The following is an 18,776-nucleotide window of genomic DNA, read 5'->3' as shown; positions in this document are numbered from 1 at the left end:
AGCAGAAGGGGCCTTAGGCCCCCAGCAGCCTGGGGTTTGCATTTCCCAAATTGCGAATTCCTAACTGGAAATCGCAATTTGCGACATGCAAAAAATTCGCAAATATGGGCCTACAGGCGGAACGGATTCTATATTTGCGATTCGGTTATAGCACTTGTGATTTTTAAGAGATCGCTATTCCGAATCGCAAAAATCATACATACCTTTTTGCATTTCTGAAATAGCGATTTCTTAAAAATTGCTATTTGAGAATCGCAAATCGGTTGTATGATACATCTGGCCCTTAGAAACGCAACTAACAGCCAACACAGATCTAGATACAATTAATCCTGTTCCAAAACTTTATGAGTGGCTACGGGAAGCTTTCGAGATCCTAATACCACTCAGAAAACCTAAACAGGACAAAAGAAAACCAACACCTTGGAGAAACACAGAATACCACTCAGAAAACCTAAACAGGACAAAAGAAAACCAACACCTTGGAGAAACACAGAACTTAAAAAGATAAAGCAACAAATCAGAAGGTTGCAATGGACCTGGCTCAAAACAAAAACATTCAAGACAAACTTCAGCTACGCAAACTTAACAGAATACACAAATCATCAATCAAAAAAGCTAAAAAAGGTACTACTCAGACAGAATTCTAAATGCTAAATCTGCAACCAAATAATTTTGTAAAATTCTCAGTGAATTTCAAAAACCTAAATATATGGAAGAAAGTCATCCCACTACTCAAGATTTCACAAACAAACTGGCAATTCATTACACAACCAAGGCAGACACACTGTACTCACATTTAAAACAGAATAAAACCATCAGCATCTACCCCTTTCCTAAAATCCCCTCCAAGTATAAACCAATCCAGCCTCTGCACTCCGTCAAACAAATATCACAAGGGAATTTATGGATTTGGTCAAGGCAAGCAGACCTTCTGATTGCCCTTCTGACCCTTGTCCACCACACAACTTTAAGAACTTTCTTTTCATCTACATCTGCTGCCACACCTGTAAAAAGAATCATCAATAACTCTTTAACTATAGGAAATTTTCCTGAAGACCCGAAAAAGGCATACATACGTCTGTTATTTTAAGAAAACAAACCTAGACCCACAGGACCCCAACAACTACAGACCTATCACAAATGGACATTTCCTGGGCAATCTGATAGAAGGAGCAGCATTCACCCAGATGTCACAATTCATTGAAGACAATTCCATACTTTCAGACTGCCAAACTGGATTCCGCCCAGGAAGAGGCACTGAATCAGCACTCGTAGCAATCTGGGATGATCTTAAAAACACAGTCAACCGCAATGGAGTTGCTGCACTACTTCTCTTGGACCTCTCGGATGTTGATACTGTTGACCATTACACCCTAATTCAAAGACTCCACGAAGCTGTCACAGAAGGGAATGCTCTTGACTGTAGTACATCCTACCTTCAAAACAGAACGAATATTGTCTATTCTCTCCCCTTCTCGTCCAAACCCTACCTCACAAAAGCAGGGGTCCCCCAAGAATCAATCATTTCAGCTATGCTTTTCAACATCTACATGATGTCATTACCAGAACTGATCAATGATTTTCAACTCACATGCTACAACTATGCAGATGACACACAAATACTACTTACATTGGAATGCCCCAAAGACATTGAAAACTCACAAATCTTCAGTTGCCTCGGAGCCGTTGATCAGTGGATGACTTGGAGCCATCTCAAACGAAATGCTTTCAAAATGGAATACACGTGGCGAATGGAAAAATCTGGACCTAATGTGCGCCTGGCCTGACAATCTCAGACAACGTCCTCAAGAATCCTCAAGTATACAAGTAAGTTAAAAACCTTGGATTCATATCTATTATGAAAAAACTATAACGCATTCAGAACTCAGCTGCCTGGCTACTATTACATGTAAAGCCACAAGCCCACATTTTCCATGCCTTGAGAGCACTACACTGGTTACCCATTGCCAGAAGATCCACGTTTAAGCTGCTTTGTATCACCCACATAGAACAGGACTGCTTTTCATCAGAAACAAAATAACCAAATACATTCAACAAAGAAACCTCAGCTCTAGATTGGCACCCTGCCTTATAACATCATCCTACAAGAAAAAGACAGCAGCCAAACTATGGAATTCATTACCTCCAAATATAAGATCCACTGATAACTATCTTGCCTTCAGAAGACTACTCAAGAGTTGGCTCTTTCCTTCACAACCACCATATTCAAACAGCAAAGGACTTCATATGCCTGTATTGATAAATATTTATAATCTGATTATGAGCATATTCTACATATGTATAGTTGTTTAAAAAATATGTACTGTTACTATTTAATAATAATAAATTATACACATACTCTTTAAGCCTGATTAACAAATGTATATTTACTCATAGTTAAGTATATATGTGTGTGTATGTGTGTGTGTGCATGTGTGTATGCATATATGTGTGTGTATATACATATATATGTGTATATTATTCTATGCTTAACATGTTCATAGGCCATTGCATAGCTCCTAGGTAAGTTGGTATATTAGATACTTTTGAATCTCTGCTTTCATTTTTATATCACAGTGATCAAATGTTTTATTATCATAAGCATTTCGCTATTCAAAAATTAAAGAAAGATAAATGAATGTTAGAAAAGGACACTTATTAATTAACTTCAAATATACAAATCTTGAAAGTCTGTGTTTATACAATACTACTTTTCTTCTCATATTATTATTCCCATTATTATATTCCTTGCACATATATTCCCTTACTATGTATTTACATATCTATTTGCTTATTACTCCAGTCCTACTGTACTAGAGAAAAATTTAATACAAATAAATAAAATAAAATCTATAAATAAAATTAAAATTATAAATAATTAAATTAAACATAAAAATAATAATAAATAAATAAAAAAAAATTAAAAGAAAACAATTATATATATATTAAAAAAAAAAAAACATAAATAAAAATAATACAAATGTGCTGTCTTGTAAGCTTTACCCTGTTTCCCCTTCACCCTGTGTCTCTATCAATTGATCCTTATCACCACTCTGACTCATCCCAAACCCATTCTACTACTTTCATCTCCAAAATAACCCTGCCTAAGGTCTTCCCTCCTCTACTGCTCCTGGCTCACCCCAAACCTCAGTTTACTACCATGATCGCCCAAGCAACCCTACTAAATTCTCCCTCATTTATCTCTCCTTTGACTTATCCAAAACCCCTCCTGCTACAATGATCTCCCTAACCCTTTCCACAGACTCTTCCCTCCTCCATCTTTCCTTTACTCATCCCAAGCCTCATCTTATTACTATAAACTCACAATTAACACTTCTGGATTCTTCCCTCCTCTATCCCTCATTACTCTAGTCAATCCAACTAACAAACTCACATATCCTCTGCTCAAATTAACTAATAATAATTCTAATACTGTACTCATATTTCCCTATACTAATCTACCACTAATTCCTCGTGGGTTCCAGAGTAGCGTGCTACTCACCAAAAAGCGATTTGATGCCTCGTCAGGAGTAGTAAGCGATATATAAATACAATTACAATTACATATGTATGTATTTATACATATATATTGTATGTATATATATATATATATGTATATATATATATATATACACACACACACACACACACACATATACATGAACATATGCTCACTATTTATATATATATATATATATATATATATATATATATCTCATCACTTACATCCGATGTTGGATATATATATGTGATTATGTGAATATAAAAGTGATTTTTTGTATATATATATATATATATATATATATATATATATACAAAAAATCACTTTTATCCGATGTTGTGTGTATATATATATATATAGTGCTGAATGATGTACAATGTTTTGAAATTGCCCTTGCTTAACCTCTGCAGTTTGCTTGGGTACCCATTGTAAGCATTGTTATTATGTAGGGGTTAGAACCATAATGCTCTATCTTCCCTCCCAAAGAACCATTGCTCATTTAAACAGTTTGCCACTTATTCTTTCTGATTCACTTATGTTAAAATTCTCTTTGCTTGCAAATAACCAATGACTCTATCCCTCATTCAGGATCTAGTACTTTGTTCAAGACCATAGGAATTGCACAGCTACTGGAGTTCTGCCCAACAAAATTACAAAGCCCACCATGCCTTGTGGAGGAAATAGAAATAGAGCTAATACCTAACCACATATTTACATTGGGGCAGAATGTATTGTGGCGCAGAACTGATGTTATTTGTATGCCATATTACCCAATACATAATGTTTGTGATATACGGATGCAGAAACATAAACCATCAGAGGTCATTTGTTTTGTTCCCCTAGATGCTCATCCTCAAGAAAGTGAGCTTTCTACTGTGAAATACGTTTTAACACCATACAAGCTGAAGCTGATCGCCACACCTCTCTTCATGAGACCAGGACTTCCATTGCACATAAGGGTAAGTACATATCCTCATAGGTGTGTAAGTCTCACAAAATGTTTTTTCTATCAGCCAGTGGCTTCATGGTCAAATCTCATGGATATCAAAAAGTTTGACATATGACCAGCGGAAGAACTAACTGACCAGCTAACTCTTTATCATATGGCACAGAGTAGCTCGATCCTGTATTTCATGTCCACCTGCCAGTGGTTTCAGATTTAGTAACCAGAGTGAGTGGCTTAGGATCACCTTACAAGTTTCTTGTATGTACTCCTTAAAACCTCCACTCTTTGTGTCCTAACCCAAACCTTTGAAATCAAACACTGTACTTCTTACATTGCCTCTAAAAGCTCAACTTTACCTTTCCTCCATCTCTGTGTCTCTACTATTTCTTCTGTTTGGTCTTCGTTTTCCACACTTTTCAAATAAATATGGCTATTTGTTTGTCAAACATATCAATTCTACTACAACACCTCCAAACCTCATTTTTTCAGAACTGTTCATTCTTCTTTCTCTGGTGTATTCTGCATTCCTTTGTACATGCAATGAATGTGGATAAACAATAGCAATTCATCCAAAGTGATCTATCTATTCCTTATAATTCCCACTCTGTCTTTTATCTGTGCTTATCCTTTTTGATCCTTCTACACGTCTGACACAGGTGAGCACTCTATTTTACAGAGCTTTCTATACTGTCATTGCCTACCTCTTTCTGTGTCAGCTACAGTGACTGTAGTTAAGGTTAAGATTATCTTTCTATCAAAACTCCTTTTTGGTTTGCATTGGTGAAGTTCAACAAACGGAGGAGCGGGTCAGTTCAAAACCACTGCACAATGTTCCCAATTATGAAGAGGGAGCCGGGGCTGGTGCCAAGTGACCCACACCTTCGCAACCCGCAGCATCATGAGGGCCATCGAGCAGCAAGACAGCTGTTAGCTATTCCACATGCTGTTTTTCTCCCCTTACAGCCATTCAACTAGAAGACTCCCCACTCCTTCATGGCCAGTGCAAAGTTGCCATCCACTCACTAACACATAAGCTGGCACTCATCCATGCACCTTGTTTAGAGTTATGAGAGTGGGGGAATTCTCCCTTTGTCTTTGTAACACTAACTCTGATCTCAAACATAGTGCACTATTGATCCAAGTTAATATTTGTAACCTTTTGTTGTATGCAAATTGTGATGCTTGAAACCATTCCCGGGTATGCTAACACTGTTAAGTGTTTGTTTCTACATTCTGTATTGTAGGTGCAAGTCACGGATCCATTAGAAATCCCCATCCCGATGGTTCCACTGAGACTCACAGCCACAGTGTTCAACAGAGAAATGGACCCAACCTTCTTGATAGATGAGACCTCAGACCAGGGCAAGGCAGTGACTGGGAGTGACGATGGGATGGCCTCCTTCAGCATCAATATTCCAACTGATGCAAACACATTGGAGTTTAAGGTGAGACGACTTTAAGGACTGTTAGTACGTCTTCTTGTGAGTTCTCGCTTCCATTGTTAGCACCACCTAGAAAGCCGCAGGGTACACTACTTTCCAATTAACTGAACCAGAAAAATGCTTCTGACTCAAACTGCCTACTTCTAAATGTATGATGTGACCTGGAGTTTGTAAGATTCCCTAGGCCATCTGATGTGGCTTAACATTGGTTTGAAGACCCAGTCACTGGGTACTTGCTTTATGGAATCCTCAGGTCTGTGGAGAGCCTTTTTTACTTTTAACAGAAACAACATGGTCTCCATTTCCTGTCCTCATGAAGACCCATAAGTAATAGACTCAAAACCTGGATTGACGCACTTGATTGAGGATCGTACTGCTTATCTTACTCTCTCTTTTCATCTTGGCGTTATAGGGTGTAAGTAATTTTCCAAAGATTTGAAGTTCTCCTCTATCAAGTGAGTAACAGCATAATGATTCAAAAAGAGCTGCTTTATTCATACATGTAGTTATTTGTATTTTTATGGTACTATGCATGACTAGAGAACCAGAAGAACAGTATTGCTTACTCAGATGTCAACAGAGATTTTGTTATTGGCAAGAATGATTGTAGAAATTATGGCCATGATAAGTGGGCACTGGTGGAGGAGGCCCTGCGAAGTAACAAGGGGACTTTATGACTGTTAGACCTGGCATCCATGGTGAGGTTTCCCCTAATTTTTTGCCTTCAAACCTCCTGTTTTTGCTGACTTCGTTTTGGCTTCCCTTGGGATTCTGCACACTTGACCACTGCTAACTAGTGCTAAAGTGATTGTGTGCTTCCCCTAAAATGTGGTAACATTGACTTATCTCCAATTGGCATATTTATTTTCTTATAAATCCCTAGTACGGTGCACTGCATGTGCTCAGGGCCTGTAAATTAAATGTTACTAGTGGGTCTGCAGCACTGATTGTGCCTCCCACTTAAGTAGCCCTTTTAAACATGTCTCAGGACCTGCCACTGCAAAGTTGTGGGTGCAGTTTTAAACTGCCATGTTAACTTAGCAAAGTCAAACTTCTGCCAGGCCCAAACCTTCCTATTTAATACATATAAATCACACCTAATGTAGGCCCTAGACATTCCAAAGGGCAGGGTGCAGTGTATCTAAAGAATTGGATGTGTACTTTTAAGTTGAATATGTCCTAGTAGTGTTTTTCACTACTGCAAGGCCTACCTCTTCAACAGGAGAACATTGGGTTACCTTACTACATTGAATAAGTGATAACTTTTATTTGGGAGCAGGTAGGAATGTCAAGCTGGGTCTGAAATGAATTGTAATTTAAAATCCTCTTTAATGGTAAAGTTGGATTTTAAATAACAATTCTGCAAATGCTACTTTTAGAAAGTTGGCATTTTCTTATCCTAACCATTTGGTGCACGCAGCATGTTCCTGGGTCACGAGGCTAGTTGTATTTGGCAGTTGGCCTTTGTCTATTGCTCCCAGACAGCTACACAAAAGAGGGAATGGTTGTTGGCATGATGACCCACTAACAGGTTGCAGTGGAACAGTCAGGGAACTCCCTGCCCCTTGCATGGATTTTACCCCAGTGTGCCTTAAGTACAGTTAAGCATTTCTGCCTCAATGAGTTTGAATAATCTGCATGTGCAAATGAGGGTCAGTCTTGCTTCCATCGCCCGACTCATGCCTTTCCCCTGCTCTTCCCTTCCCACCTGCCTTTCCCCTGCTCTTCCCTTCCCACCTACCTCTTGCTCTGTCTACCTCTTGTGCACCATCTTCATCTTGGGGCAGTTGCACAGAGTGAGAGACACTTGATTTTTGCTCTCGCCCATGCTTTGTTGCATGAGTTGCCTCATACCGCTCATGCCCCTGCCCCAAAGTAACAAAAAAAAACAGGTTTATTTTACATTTTCTTAGTCTTGGTTTCCTGTTACCCAATACATAATGTTTGTGATATGCGGCAGTTTTAACATTTTGAAACCACATTTTCTAACCATCTGATCTGAATATAAACATATAAACTGATTTAACTATGCAATTACATCTCTGTAGTAGGCAACTACTGAGGACTAGATATGGTGTTAGTGAGTATAATTTCTCCATTCACTGCCCTGCTGGGGCCAGATATCAAATGTCTGTAGGAGGGAGAGCATCCTAAAGGAACACTGGCAACGCTCAAGGAAACATTCCTCCTCATCCGGTTATGTCCCTAAGTGCCTTTGGCAACCTCAGTGGTACAGCTTAGTAGGAGTGGTTTTAAACACTTTCCATGCTGAGAGTTTAGTGTCATCTTAAGGGTTTTTGGAACCCCGACAAGACATATACTAGTAGCTCCAGAACAGAACAAATCTGATATTTTACCACTTATTTCCAGATAATTCAATCCAGCATAATGCCAAACTATTCTAAATTATAATCTAAACTTTAACCGGGTCCGCAAAAGTACTGTGTAGAGAGACAATGTCAGAGGTAAAGGTAGATAGAGAGGAAAGAGGAGTAGATACACACATACAATAGACTTGGGTAAAATAAAGATAATGTTCACTTTGCTAAGGGCCCCTTGGAAGGTAGGGGCCCTGTGCCCACTTTGCCAATGTCTTGAAATGCCGCTGTGCTGAGCAGGGCTTACGTATTCCTGGAAATTCTGGCCAAGTTAGGAAGGAGTCACTCCTCACAGAAAAGGTCTGTTAATTTTGGCCATATTGTGCAGATGCTGTGAAGCATTTGAGGATGGGGAAAACCGAAATTCCCCTTTGATTGGTCACTGAACAGTGGCCTGAATTCCAATTAAAAAGATATTGCCTATAGCACTGTATGTATTTTAGGAGTAGAATTAGATCGTGTGATCTCATTTTTTTATAAACAAACCAGAACATTTATTGAACAATTATAAGATTATGGCCCTCATTATGAACACAGCGGTTTACACCGCCGTGTTCATGCTGGCAGTCTTTCTAGTGACCGCCAGCCCCCTGGATCCCTACCGGCCGTATTATGAACAGTCTGCTGGGCCGAGACATTGCCACATGGAGCTGCCGTCAGTGCCTCTGTGCGGCGGGTGCAGCTGCACCCGTCGCGCAGATCACTGACCGTAAATCGGGCAGTGACCTGCGCGATGGGGCACCGCACAGGGGCCCCTGCACTGCCCATACCAAGTGCATGGGGAGTGCAGTCCAAGGGGGACCCGGAGCACCCCTTCTGCCAGCCTTTCCCTGGCGGGGAAACCCGCCAGCGAAAGGCTGGGGGAATTGGGATCATTATCTGAGGGGCAGCAGCGCTGCCCAGTCGGATAATGATGCCGTCCACCGCCAGGCTGCCTGTCGGAGGCAGCCTGGCGGTGGAGGAGGGCCCCTGTCATCATCATGTGGTGGTGTTGGCCACCATGCCGGATGGCGGGATTTCCCGCCACCGCCGGCATGGCGGCCCACACCGCCATGACCATAATGAGGGCCTATACCTCAGTGACAGTGTACTCCAATAAGTAAAACATGAAGCCTATTTACATGTTTTACACATACATAAATACACAATTTAGAAGAGGGTTACTCAGGGTTCAAGTTTTTAGAACTCCTTCTACTTTTCACTAGGCCATCATCTGGTGGGAGTTCATTATAGGACGAACGTGACGGAACAGGAGACCCCACATCACTCCTTGAAGGGGACCCCCCAAACCCCGAAGGTTGGTTATGCCACTGAAGATAGGATGTTCTGGATGGAAAAGCCTATGGCACCTCTGGATTCCTTTGCATGCCAAATGAGGACTACTCTTAATTCTAGCTGTACTAGTGCTGTGAAGCTCTTTTTATAACTATGCATTTCTCATGCTATGTGTGCTTGTGGTTTTTTACTTAGCTTGTGACTGCAGACTCCAGGATCCCAGAAGAGAACCAGGCCATTGCTGAGTACACAGCGGTGGCTTATTTTTCCCTCAGTAAGAGTTACCTGTACATAAACTGGGCCCCGCAGTACAAGAACCTGCGCGTGGGAGACTATGTGAGCATGAACATCTATCTCAGCAGCCACTACCTGCACAAGGTGACACACTACAGCTACTTGGTAAGTGCTCTAATGGGCTTCTATACCTACCTAGTAGGAAGCAAGAGGGTTGTATTCATCCTTCCAAAGTAATGTTTTGGGAGATGTCTACCCCATTGAAAATAAATCTTCCAGCCTGTGATTTATACGCCTAGCTAAATTTCCCTTTGGTTCTTTTTAGCTACAGATGTTTGTATAACAGAATGATTCCAAATATTGCAGTTTTGTATTGCAGATTTCTTTTTCCATCCAGCATCAGAGCTATGCAGTAGTGCTTGCCCCACATAGAGGGAGTCCTTCTGGGAATGCTCCTCATTACTACAGAGCGCTATATGAAGTAACAGTGTCCTTGCCTCCTGAATAGGCATAGACTTTATTACCGGGGATGCTCTGTGGGACCCTGTCTTCTTAGGGTTCTTTGTAGTCATAGACTTCATTCACCTCGGCAGGGACCTTCAAGTACCATTCAACAGACGGATGCAGGAGTTCCCTCATGCAGAGCCCAGCTGCAGGGGCCTGGTTGTAGAGCCATTAAACCCATTACTGAATGAAAACACAAATACATCCCAGTGCAAATTACAAACCGTACCCCCTAACCTCCACAGGTGCTTAGTCATGTGGGCTTGTGGAGCTTTGGCCACTGCAAAAATTCGGGTTGTGTGTTCCTGTATCACCAGCCTGTGTGCAGTGTGATTCAAGCATGAAGTGATGGGGCAGCTGGAGATGGAATGAGGAAGCCCTTGCATCTTCATTTCAGACATTTGCCAGGTGGCAGGTTTCTGAAGGACCATGTGCAGGTGTTATATGAAGTGCTTTCCAAGGCTAAAGGCAAAGGCAGCAGACGGAGACAGATACACGTTCATACAAGAGGTTGCAAGCCTTCTCTCACACTTTTCATAGCATTAGCCCCAAAGCATAATCACTTTAAACACAGAATAATTGTTTTACTCAGCAAAAACCTTCTATTTTTAACTGTACCAACCAAGCTTAAATCACTTTACTTTAAAATATGGTCACTTTGAGTAATGCATAAGCGTAAATACCCAGTAGTACATGGGATTAGTTTATGAGAAAGATGCATGCAGAGTTTCAACAGGTAAAAATCCCCTTTTCAAATTCTTTTCACCTTTCTCTGTCTTCAATGGATCTGCTCCTGTGACCTGGCCTAGGTCCACCAATAACTTGGTGAGCCTAGTTCTGAAGTAATGCCCTGACACTGGTGTATTACATAATGACTTGAATTAACCATAGAGCTTAAGAGAGTGGAATCAGGGGTGCTTTTTGACTGTAGAGGTTGGTCTTTCATGGAGAGATCCACCCGCATCATAACATGAAGAGAATGGAACAGACTATAAGGGCTATTCACTGTACTTGCCTCTTCGGACACAATATTTGGAACATTTTGCACATCTGAGTTCAAATTAGGTGATCAGAAAACACAATTTCTTAGCTGCTTAGAAAATCCCTTTGCTAGGTAAATTCCACATCCTGATTCAGAGAACCAGGATTGGTAGATGTTGATGGATGCTTTTACCACTCACAATGGCATTTATGAATGCAGAGATTTTGCCGGAATTGGAGGGATTTCCACAATCACAGTCTTGGTGTTAGGGATGATCAGCAGGGCATTTATTGGTGGCGCTACCAGCAAAAATAGAAAGCTGCAGGTGTGAGGGTATTCATACATCACTTGCCAACTGTTTTTCACACTCAAAGGCTACTGATGTCTAGGACAGGAGCAACAGTACTCTAAAGGAGAGTGGGATTGGGGGGGGAATACTGTTAAATTATTACATTTGTGTGTTAGGGGGAGTTTCTCTACAGAGAAAAAGTACTTTACAGATGGAGGAATAAAAAGTAAGTTAAATGTGCAAGTTTTTCACCTTTTGGAAATTCTGCATGGGCACACTCTACGCATGTGGGGAGTCTTGGACTATGGTAGTATTCCAGGAACTCTCCTGGGTTCTTTGTGGAACTTTTAATAGTCGTAACTTTTCTCCGAACATGGTAGTAGCCATTTGTGTGTACCCCACTGACTTTAGAACCACTTCCTTTGTGAATTGTGCTAGATGACCACATATATGTCTTTAATCATTAGGTCACAAGACACATGGTGACTTATAAAATAGGATATAGTCACTCCCTAGCTGCCTTTGCTGAATGTTGTTTAGTTATAACCTATACAGTATTAAACCATGTTTGTTGTATACACATTGTCTTCTAGTGTAACTAATTCAGTGTGTTCTCGTAGAGAAATTTTCTGCACATTTTGCATACCCATTACATCAATGAGCAGCACAGTCATGCAGTACACACAGGCGTAACATTGTGTTATTTCCTACTTTTCAACAGAGAAGAAAATTGTGTGATGCTACTTCCTGTGATGTTATAGGGTCAAAGGGCCTCACCAGACATTTCCTTTAATATCATTGGTGATCAAAGAGTATGTGGTGTTATTGCTGAAACCTGGGACAAACCACATAAGGCCAATCTGTGTCCCCAAACTACTGACGGTGCTAGTGATTGTCTAGTTTGTAATACTTCGGTGATAAGTTGTACCTTATAAATTTCACAAACAACAAAATATACCTGTGATGTACTTAGTAAACAAACTTCAACACGACTTTAATTTACATTTTCTATTATAATTTCTTATTTTCTCACAGATTTTGTCCAAGGGAAAAATTGTAAAACATGGAACACAGAGCAGATATACTGACTCCGCCTATCACAGCCTAACCCTCCAGCTGACGTCAGACATGGTTCCCTCTGCACGCCTCCTTGTCTATTACATCCTGACTGGAGACCAGACCGCAGAGCTGGTGGCTGACTCTGTTTGGATGAATGTGGAAGATAAATGTGTGAATAGTCAAAAGGTGAGAGACTGTTACTCGGTTATAGCTGTCAACTGGTTCATGTAAAACGAAGAGAAAACATTTCTTTTGAACCAGATGTGGAGTTACCTATAGGTATGGTGTTAACTTAATATATATTTATGGAACTATTACAAGAGGCCACAAGGGGGCACCAGATTGCAATCTCTACTAAGTGAGGAGGGGCCTATAAAGGAAGAAATATAACTTTGCCTGGGCACTCATAAATGAATGTACCGTACCTGCTACAGAAATCAAGAGGTTTACCGATAAGCTGTGCCTCAGATTGGATGCCTATGCTGTGCTTGACTTTAGAAGAATTTAAGTATGCAATAAAGTGATTGGATGGAATGCTTGATCAAATCTAAGCCACTGATAATTACTCATGGCTGCATCCCAGTCCACTGTTCTTCTTCACACCATGCCACCTGAGTTTTGACCAGTCGTATGCAAATAAGTCTTCACCTGCTGCAATAAGAACAGCCAGGTCCTCCCTGAACACAAGCTTCAAAGGTACTGAACTGTACTGAGCAGCCATGTAGGGCACAACCAGCAATCAACCAAATTGGCTTGGTTTTTGTAGGCAGGTTGGCAATTTGGCACTATCCTCTAGTGGGCAAACATCTGTTCATTGCCCTGCATTGGACTAGATAGGTGTTTCACCTCTCAAGCGCAGCACCCTTCTAAAACCTACACCAGGAAACAGCCCTGCCAAGAAACATCAAGTCTTCCACAAAGGCCAGTTTGAACCAGACATCAATTTACTATTCAAATTATACACAGAAAAACACAGAAAAGTGCCTGTCAGAATTATTTAGTTATTTTCCAGTAGATGTTAACAATGCATATCAGTTAAGGCAAGTGTATGCAGTCGTCTTAAGATGTCACTACAATAGGCAACAATATGGTGTCAGGGACAGCAAATGATCTTAAAATTGACTTTGTGTTATGAGAGTGGTAACGCCCAAATGGAAAACCTCAATCTTGCCTGGATCTTTGGAGCTTCTTCACGCACTAAGGCCCATATTTATACTTTTTTGGCGCCTCATTTGCATCATGTTTTGACGCAAAAGCGGTGTAAACTTACAAAGTACAATTATATTTTGTAAGTTTGCGCTGCTTTTGTGTCAAAAAATGACGCAAATGCAGCCCTAAAAAAGTATAAATATGGGCCTAAATGTTCAAACACGGACAAATCAGCATGAACATTTTTGTTGCCAAGAAACTTGGGGGCATATTTATGGAAAGGTTGCACATCATTCATGATGCACCACTTTTCTAGCACCCCATTGCGCCCCGCTAATGACACCACGTGCATGGTGTATTTACAATATGGTGCACCATGGGGGTCGCGTCCACATTAGCTTCATAATTTATGGCGCTAATATGGCACTTTGCTGTATTAGCGCTATGAATTATGGTGCTAATGCAGCAAAGCACAGGGTGGCCCATTGTTTTCAATGGGAGCATCATCTTAATGCCCGCCTTAGCAGGCATTTATAATGACGCAAAAAATGGCGCAGTGAAATCTAGTAAATTTAATTGTGCCATTTTTTAGGGCATCCCTACGTGGGAACTCCCCCCTTGTATAAATTATGCCTGGCGTAGGTAAGTGGCACAATGCTTGCATTGCGCCACTTTGTAAATATAACACGTGGAAAATGCCACCTTAATGCCACATTTGCATTGAAAAAATTGCGCAAAGTGGCGCTAGCGGCATCATAAATATTCCCCTTGGTCTGTATCTGATTTCCATATTGATGACTTTTATGCTTTTTTTTAACCTGCAATCCCATCTACGTCGGGCAGAGCTCGAGGTGGTCTCACTTGTATCTTCTCTGTGAAAGTGACTGATTTCAAAGCACAGAAATGTTGGTCTCCCACCTATTTTCTGGTCTCTCTTTCATTACTCCCTGTTGACTTAGGCATTTTGTTAATTCATTTTGAATATCACATTTTCAATCAATCAAACAGGGATCCCATCGACCAAATGGATAATTTCCTCAAGGGTTTTTATAAAAAATCAACACATACCGTACATATTGTTTGAATTTGGGATTTTAATATTACTATCTGTAAATTTTCAGACTCACAGGTGTGCAGCTTGCACCGCAAGCAAAATGTAAATGTGCCCCATTTTCAAATTCTGTCTACGGGGAAGCACTTAACGGAGTTTTATAGAAGCATGATTTAGTCTTTGCAAGCAATGCCCGAAATTCTGTTGTGCTCCAATCCCCACTTTTACAGGAAATCATGCGGGCAGCACTCTAGACTACATTTTATTGTCCTCTGAATTACTGCACTACTTGCCCGACTTTGAGGTTCTAGGGTGCTGTCTTACGATCAAAATCCCCTATCCATTATACTGGAGCCCCTTATTCAAAAACCAAAACCCCCAAAAAAGGATAACTTAGAACTTATATGGAATAAGAGCCTGAAAATAAATGGTAGCAAACTCAACCCTGAATCTATAGGGTTTATCATGACTTGTTTATCCGGTGACATGGGGCCTGAGGCGATCGTCCTGCTTTCGAAAATATATGCAGGTCCACCTCAAGAAACCTCATGCAAAAGCCACTCCTAGAGAACCATTACCCTGCTGTTGGTTTAGTGCAGTATGCTCTGCGGCCCATAAACAACTGTTGTCCTCCCTAAAGAAATCTCCTCGAGTAGTATCCAATGTTAAACAAGCCAGAGTGGCTTATAAATAGGTTCTGGAAGAAAGGAAAAGGGAGATCAGGTCTAAAGCTTGAGACAACCTCCAAAAAGCTGGGGAAAAGAAGGACAGCTCCAAATTCTGGAAGGTGATCAATAGGCAAATTAAGAATTCTGAAGCCCCAAATACAGGTGCTGTGATCAAGGTAGATGCTTAGGTGACACATTTCACCACAATGTGGGGGAGGAAAGACTTTCAAAAGGTCCCACTCCCCTGTCGGTCCATTGCTACCCCAAGTGTTCTCCAAACCCCCATAACTGTTGACAAAGTCATTAGTGCCATTTCAAAGTGTATAACTGGAAAGGCGCTGAGTCCAGACAGCGTATCTGCTGACATTTTCAAGTCCAATATCCAATTGTGGCCCCTTTACTACCACAGTTCTTTAGGTAAGTAACTCAGGGTCCCACCCCTGACTCATGGAATGCCGCCGTATTGGTCCCATTATTTAAAAAAGGGTCATCCCCGTAATGCTACCGTCCGATCTCGCTTATCGATTCCAGTGTAAACGTTTGGGCTGAGTCCTGTTGCCCCATTAAGAACTTTGGGCCTCTGCAAATAATGTATTATCCAACGCCCAATTTGGTTTTAGACCAGGTCTAAGCACAATAGATCAATGCTTAAACCTTTACTGAATCTTGGGGAAACATACGAAGGCAAACAATGAATCAGTACATCTGGCCTTCATTGATTAATCGAGTGCCGTTGACCTCATGAACCGTGATAAGCTGTGGGATCTAATGGGTGGGATGGGTGTGGAACTGGAACTCCTAATACTTATTTGTCGACTCCAAAAAAGACTTGAAAGTAAAGGTGCAATATAGCTGCTCCGGTGGATGTTCACCCTATATTAAATCTTCCAGAAGTGTTAGGCGGGGATGCATCCTGGCCCCCTTCCTATTCCTATTCCTAATCCTATTGTACATAAACAGGATTAACCTCTTTTTGAAGGAGAAAGGGAAGAATGTGTCACGGATGGGGAAAAAGCCTGTTCCCAATTTGTTGTACATAGATGATGCATTGCTGATCGCCTGTGCTGCAAACGTGTTGCAGACTCTCCTGGACATATTCCTGGGTTTTATGAGTGACTTGGGCCTTCAAGTTAATTTCTCAAAATCTTTATTATGACATATGATCGACCTAGCACAAAGTCCAAGTCTTTTAGAAAGGGAGACCACCTTTTAGCAAAGGTTAAGAATTGTAATTACTTAGGAATTCTTTTTAACAAGTCACTCAGCTGGGCATCCTTGTTTCAATCCTTTTATAGGAGTTCAAAAGCCTTATTTGGATTTGTCCGAAAACTGCATCACAAGCCTGTACCCGAAATGCTCACTCTTTACAATTCCAAATGCACATCAGCAGGAATCCATGGTGCTGAGTTATAGGGGTATTGTAAGGCAGGGCCTCTCCAAACCGTGGAAAACTGTTCTTTTTGCAGATTATTGGCAGACCCAGGAAATACAGCTACCTCACTTTGTCACGAGAAAGCATGTCTGACATATCTGGAAGACCTGATTGGCCTGGCACTGCTATTGCTCTGGATAAAAAATTGGGGTACATCTAAACTGAAACTGTAGTGACACGAACCTGCATAGTTGACTGTCTGTCATTAGATAAAGCCACTCTGATCCAATGGTTATTATATGTAAGAAACACATTTACCATAATAGTCCTTAAAAATATGTGTGTAACCCTTTTATGATCAAGGGAGAACATAAATTACTTATCAAAGAGTGATTTCTGGACTACTGTTGAAACACACACTTAGAATTGGCCCAGGCCAAAGTTTCCATCGTTAGGTAGGCCTTCATTTCAACAACACATGTGATGGAGCCATACCTGTGGTGGAGTGAGAACTCCACCCACAGGCACTGACTAATAACTCTTAGGATGGAAACCCTGCATTACAAATTTGCTTTTTCAGTCCCAGTGGTGTGGAGTAGGGGTCTCCCGCAATGCGGGTGCAACAACTTTTCGACACAGAGCACTAGTCACTTTATTGTTTTTTGCACCCTGTACTCGGAGCCAAGACGCTCCTTGTTTGTCCCACTCTTGCACAAATCGAGTTTGAGACTTCATAATGAAGGGTTAATGTACATACAGTCCTTAGGTTCACGGGAGGTGAGCCATTCCTTATTAAACATTTTAACAGCAGCCCTCCAGATCCGAAGGAGATATGGGACATAATGTATTGTTTACTGTGTTGCTGATTTATGCACTTTATGTATGCATCTTTTGTGTTTGGTGCTTTTCTGATATTCTGATGCTGTTTGCTGTCCTAGGGGATTGTAATGTTTAAACTTGCAGTTGTTTTTAACTTTGTATTTTACATTTATGGCTTCTGGATGCATAAAGTTTATTTTGACTGACTGACTGAAAAAAGGCAATTTGAGAGATATAAAGATAAATGATGGAGGGTTCCTGAGGTACAGGAATATGTTATTGTTCTACGGTCATGAGTGAAACCTGTTCTACATGCAGTCCAAAGGGGTCACAGTCATTGTGTCCTGGATGGAGCAAACCACCCTGAAACTGGGAAGGTGTAAATGTTGCCTATGAAGATATTTAAGTCTTTTTCAAGATTAAGCTCAACTTTCTTCGACCGCTACTACGACTCTTGCCCATCACTGGCAGGAGTGAGTGTGGTGGATTCAAAATTGTCCTTTCTTTGGTTTTCTCTGCCACTGGTTCTAGCTGCTTCCCCATGTTTGGGACGTAGAAATAAATGCTGTGGTGAAACTGGGAAGTATTTACTAAGAGTGTTCACAACAAATACTGAATTCCATTTGTTCTCAGAGTTTCCTTTATAAAGAGCAAACATGGAGAATTGACAAGAATTAATCAAGACTTGTGCGATTCAATAAAAGAAACAAAACATGTGTGTTCATTTTCAAATATTGCTGCCTGCTTGCAGAGATGTTGGTGAACCATTAATTTGCTACAACTAAGAGACAGAGCAACTCATTACAAATATTGATCTTCCTGTTGGTTGTTGAAATGGAGGGGTCTTGTATTTGTAGAGTTTCCTTTAAACCTGACATAAAGTAAGCAATTGTTGTCAGATTCACCTTGTTTATACTGTTTACGCCAGTGGTGTCTACTCTAGGGATGCTCAGTGGAGGGCCAAGATGGACAGATCCATACTGGATATTCAGAATCTATTCATAAGATACACTTCCAAACAGTTAATGTAAATGGAACTCATTTACAGATTCCAGAACTATCATGTGAATTTGGCATTGATTCAGCTTGTACTGAGGGGGGACATC

General features: G+C 40.8%; 1 protein-coding gene across 1 annotated transcript in view; it reads left to right on the top strand.

The window, feature by feature from the left end:
- C5 (complement C5) overlaps window positions 1–18,776 on the top strand; it is a 234,277-nt gene that overhangs the window by 79,805 nt on the left and 135,696 nt on the right. The window contains exons 10-13 of the mRNA XM_069241656.1: window positions 4,346–4,461; window positions 5,693–5,893; window positions 9,739–9,942; window positions 12,588–12,797. Of these exons, the coding sequence (XP_069097757.1) occupies window positions 4,346–4,461; window positions 5,693–5,893; window positions 9,739–9,942; window positions 12,588–12,797 (731 nt within the window). The remainder of the gene's footprint in view (window positions 1–4,345; window positions 4,462–5,692; window positions 5,894–9,738; window positions 9,943–12,587; window positions 12,798–18,776) is intronic.

This window comes from Pleurodeles waltl, chromosome 6 (assembly GCF_031143425.1).
Source record: "Pleurodeles waltl isolate 20211129_DDA chromosome 6, aPleWal1.hap1.20221129, whole genome shotgun sequence".
In the NCBI taxonomy this organism is placed as follows: Eukaryota; Metazoa; Chordata; class Amphibia; order Caudata; family Salamandridae; genus Pleurodeles; species Pleurodeles waltl.
This window is presented reverse-complemented; position numbering and strand designations above follow the sequence as displayed.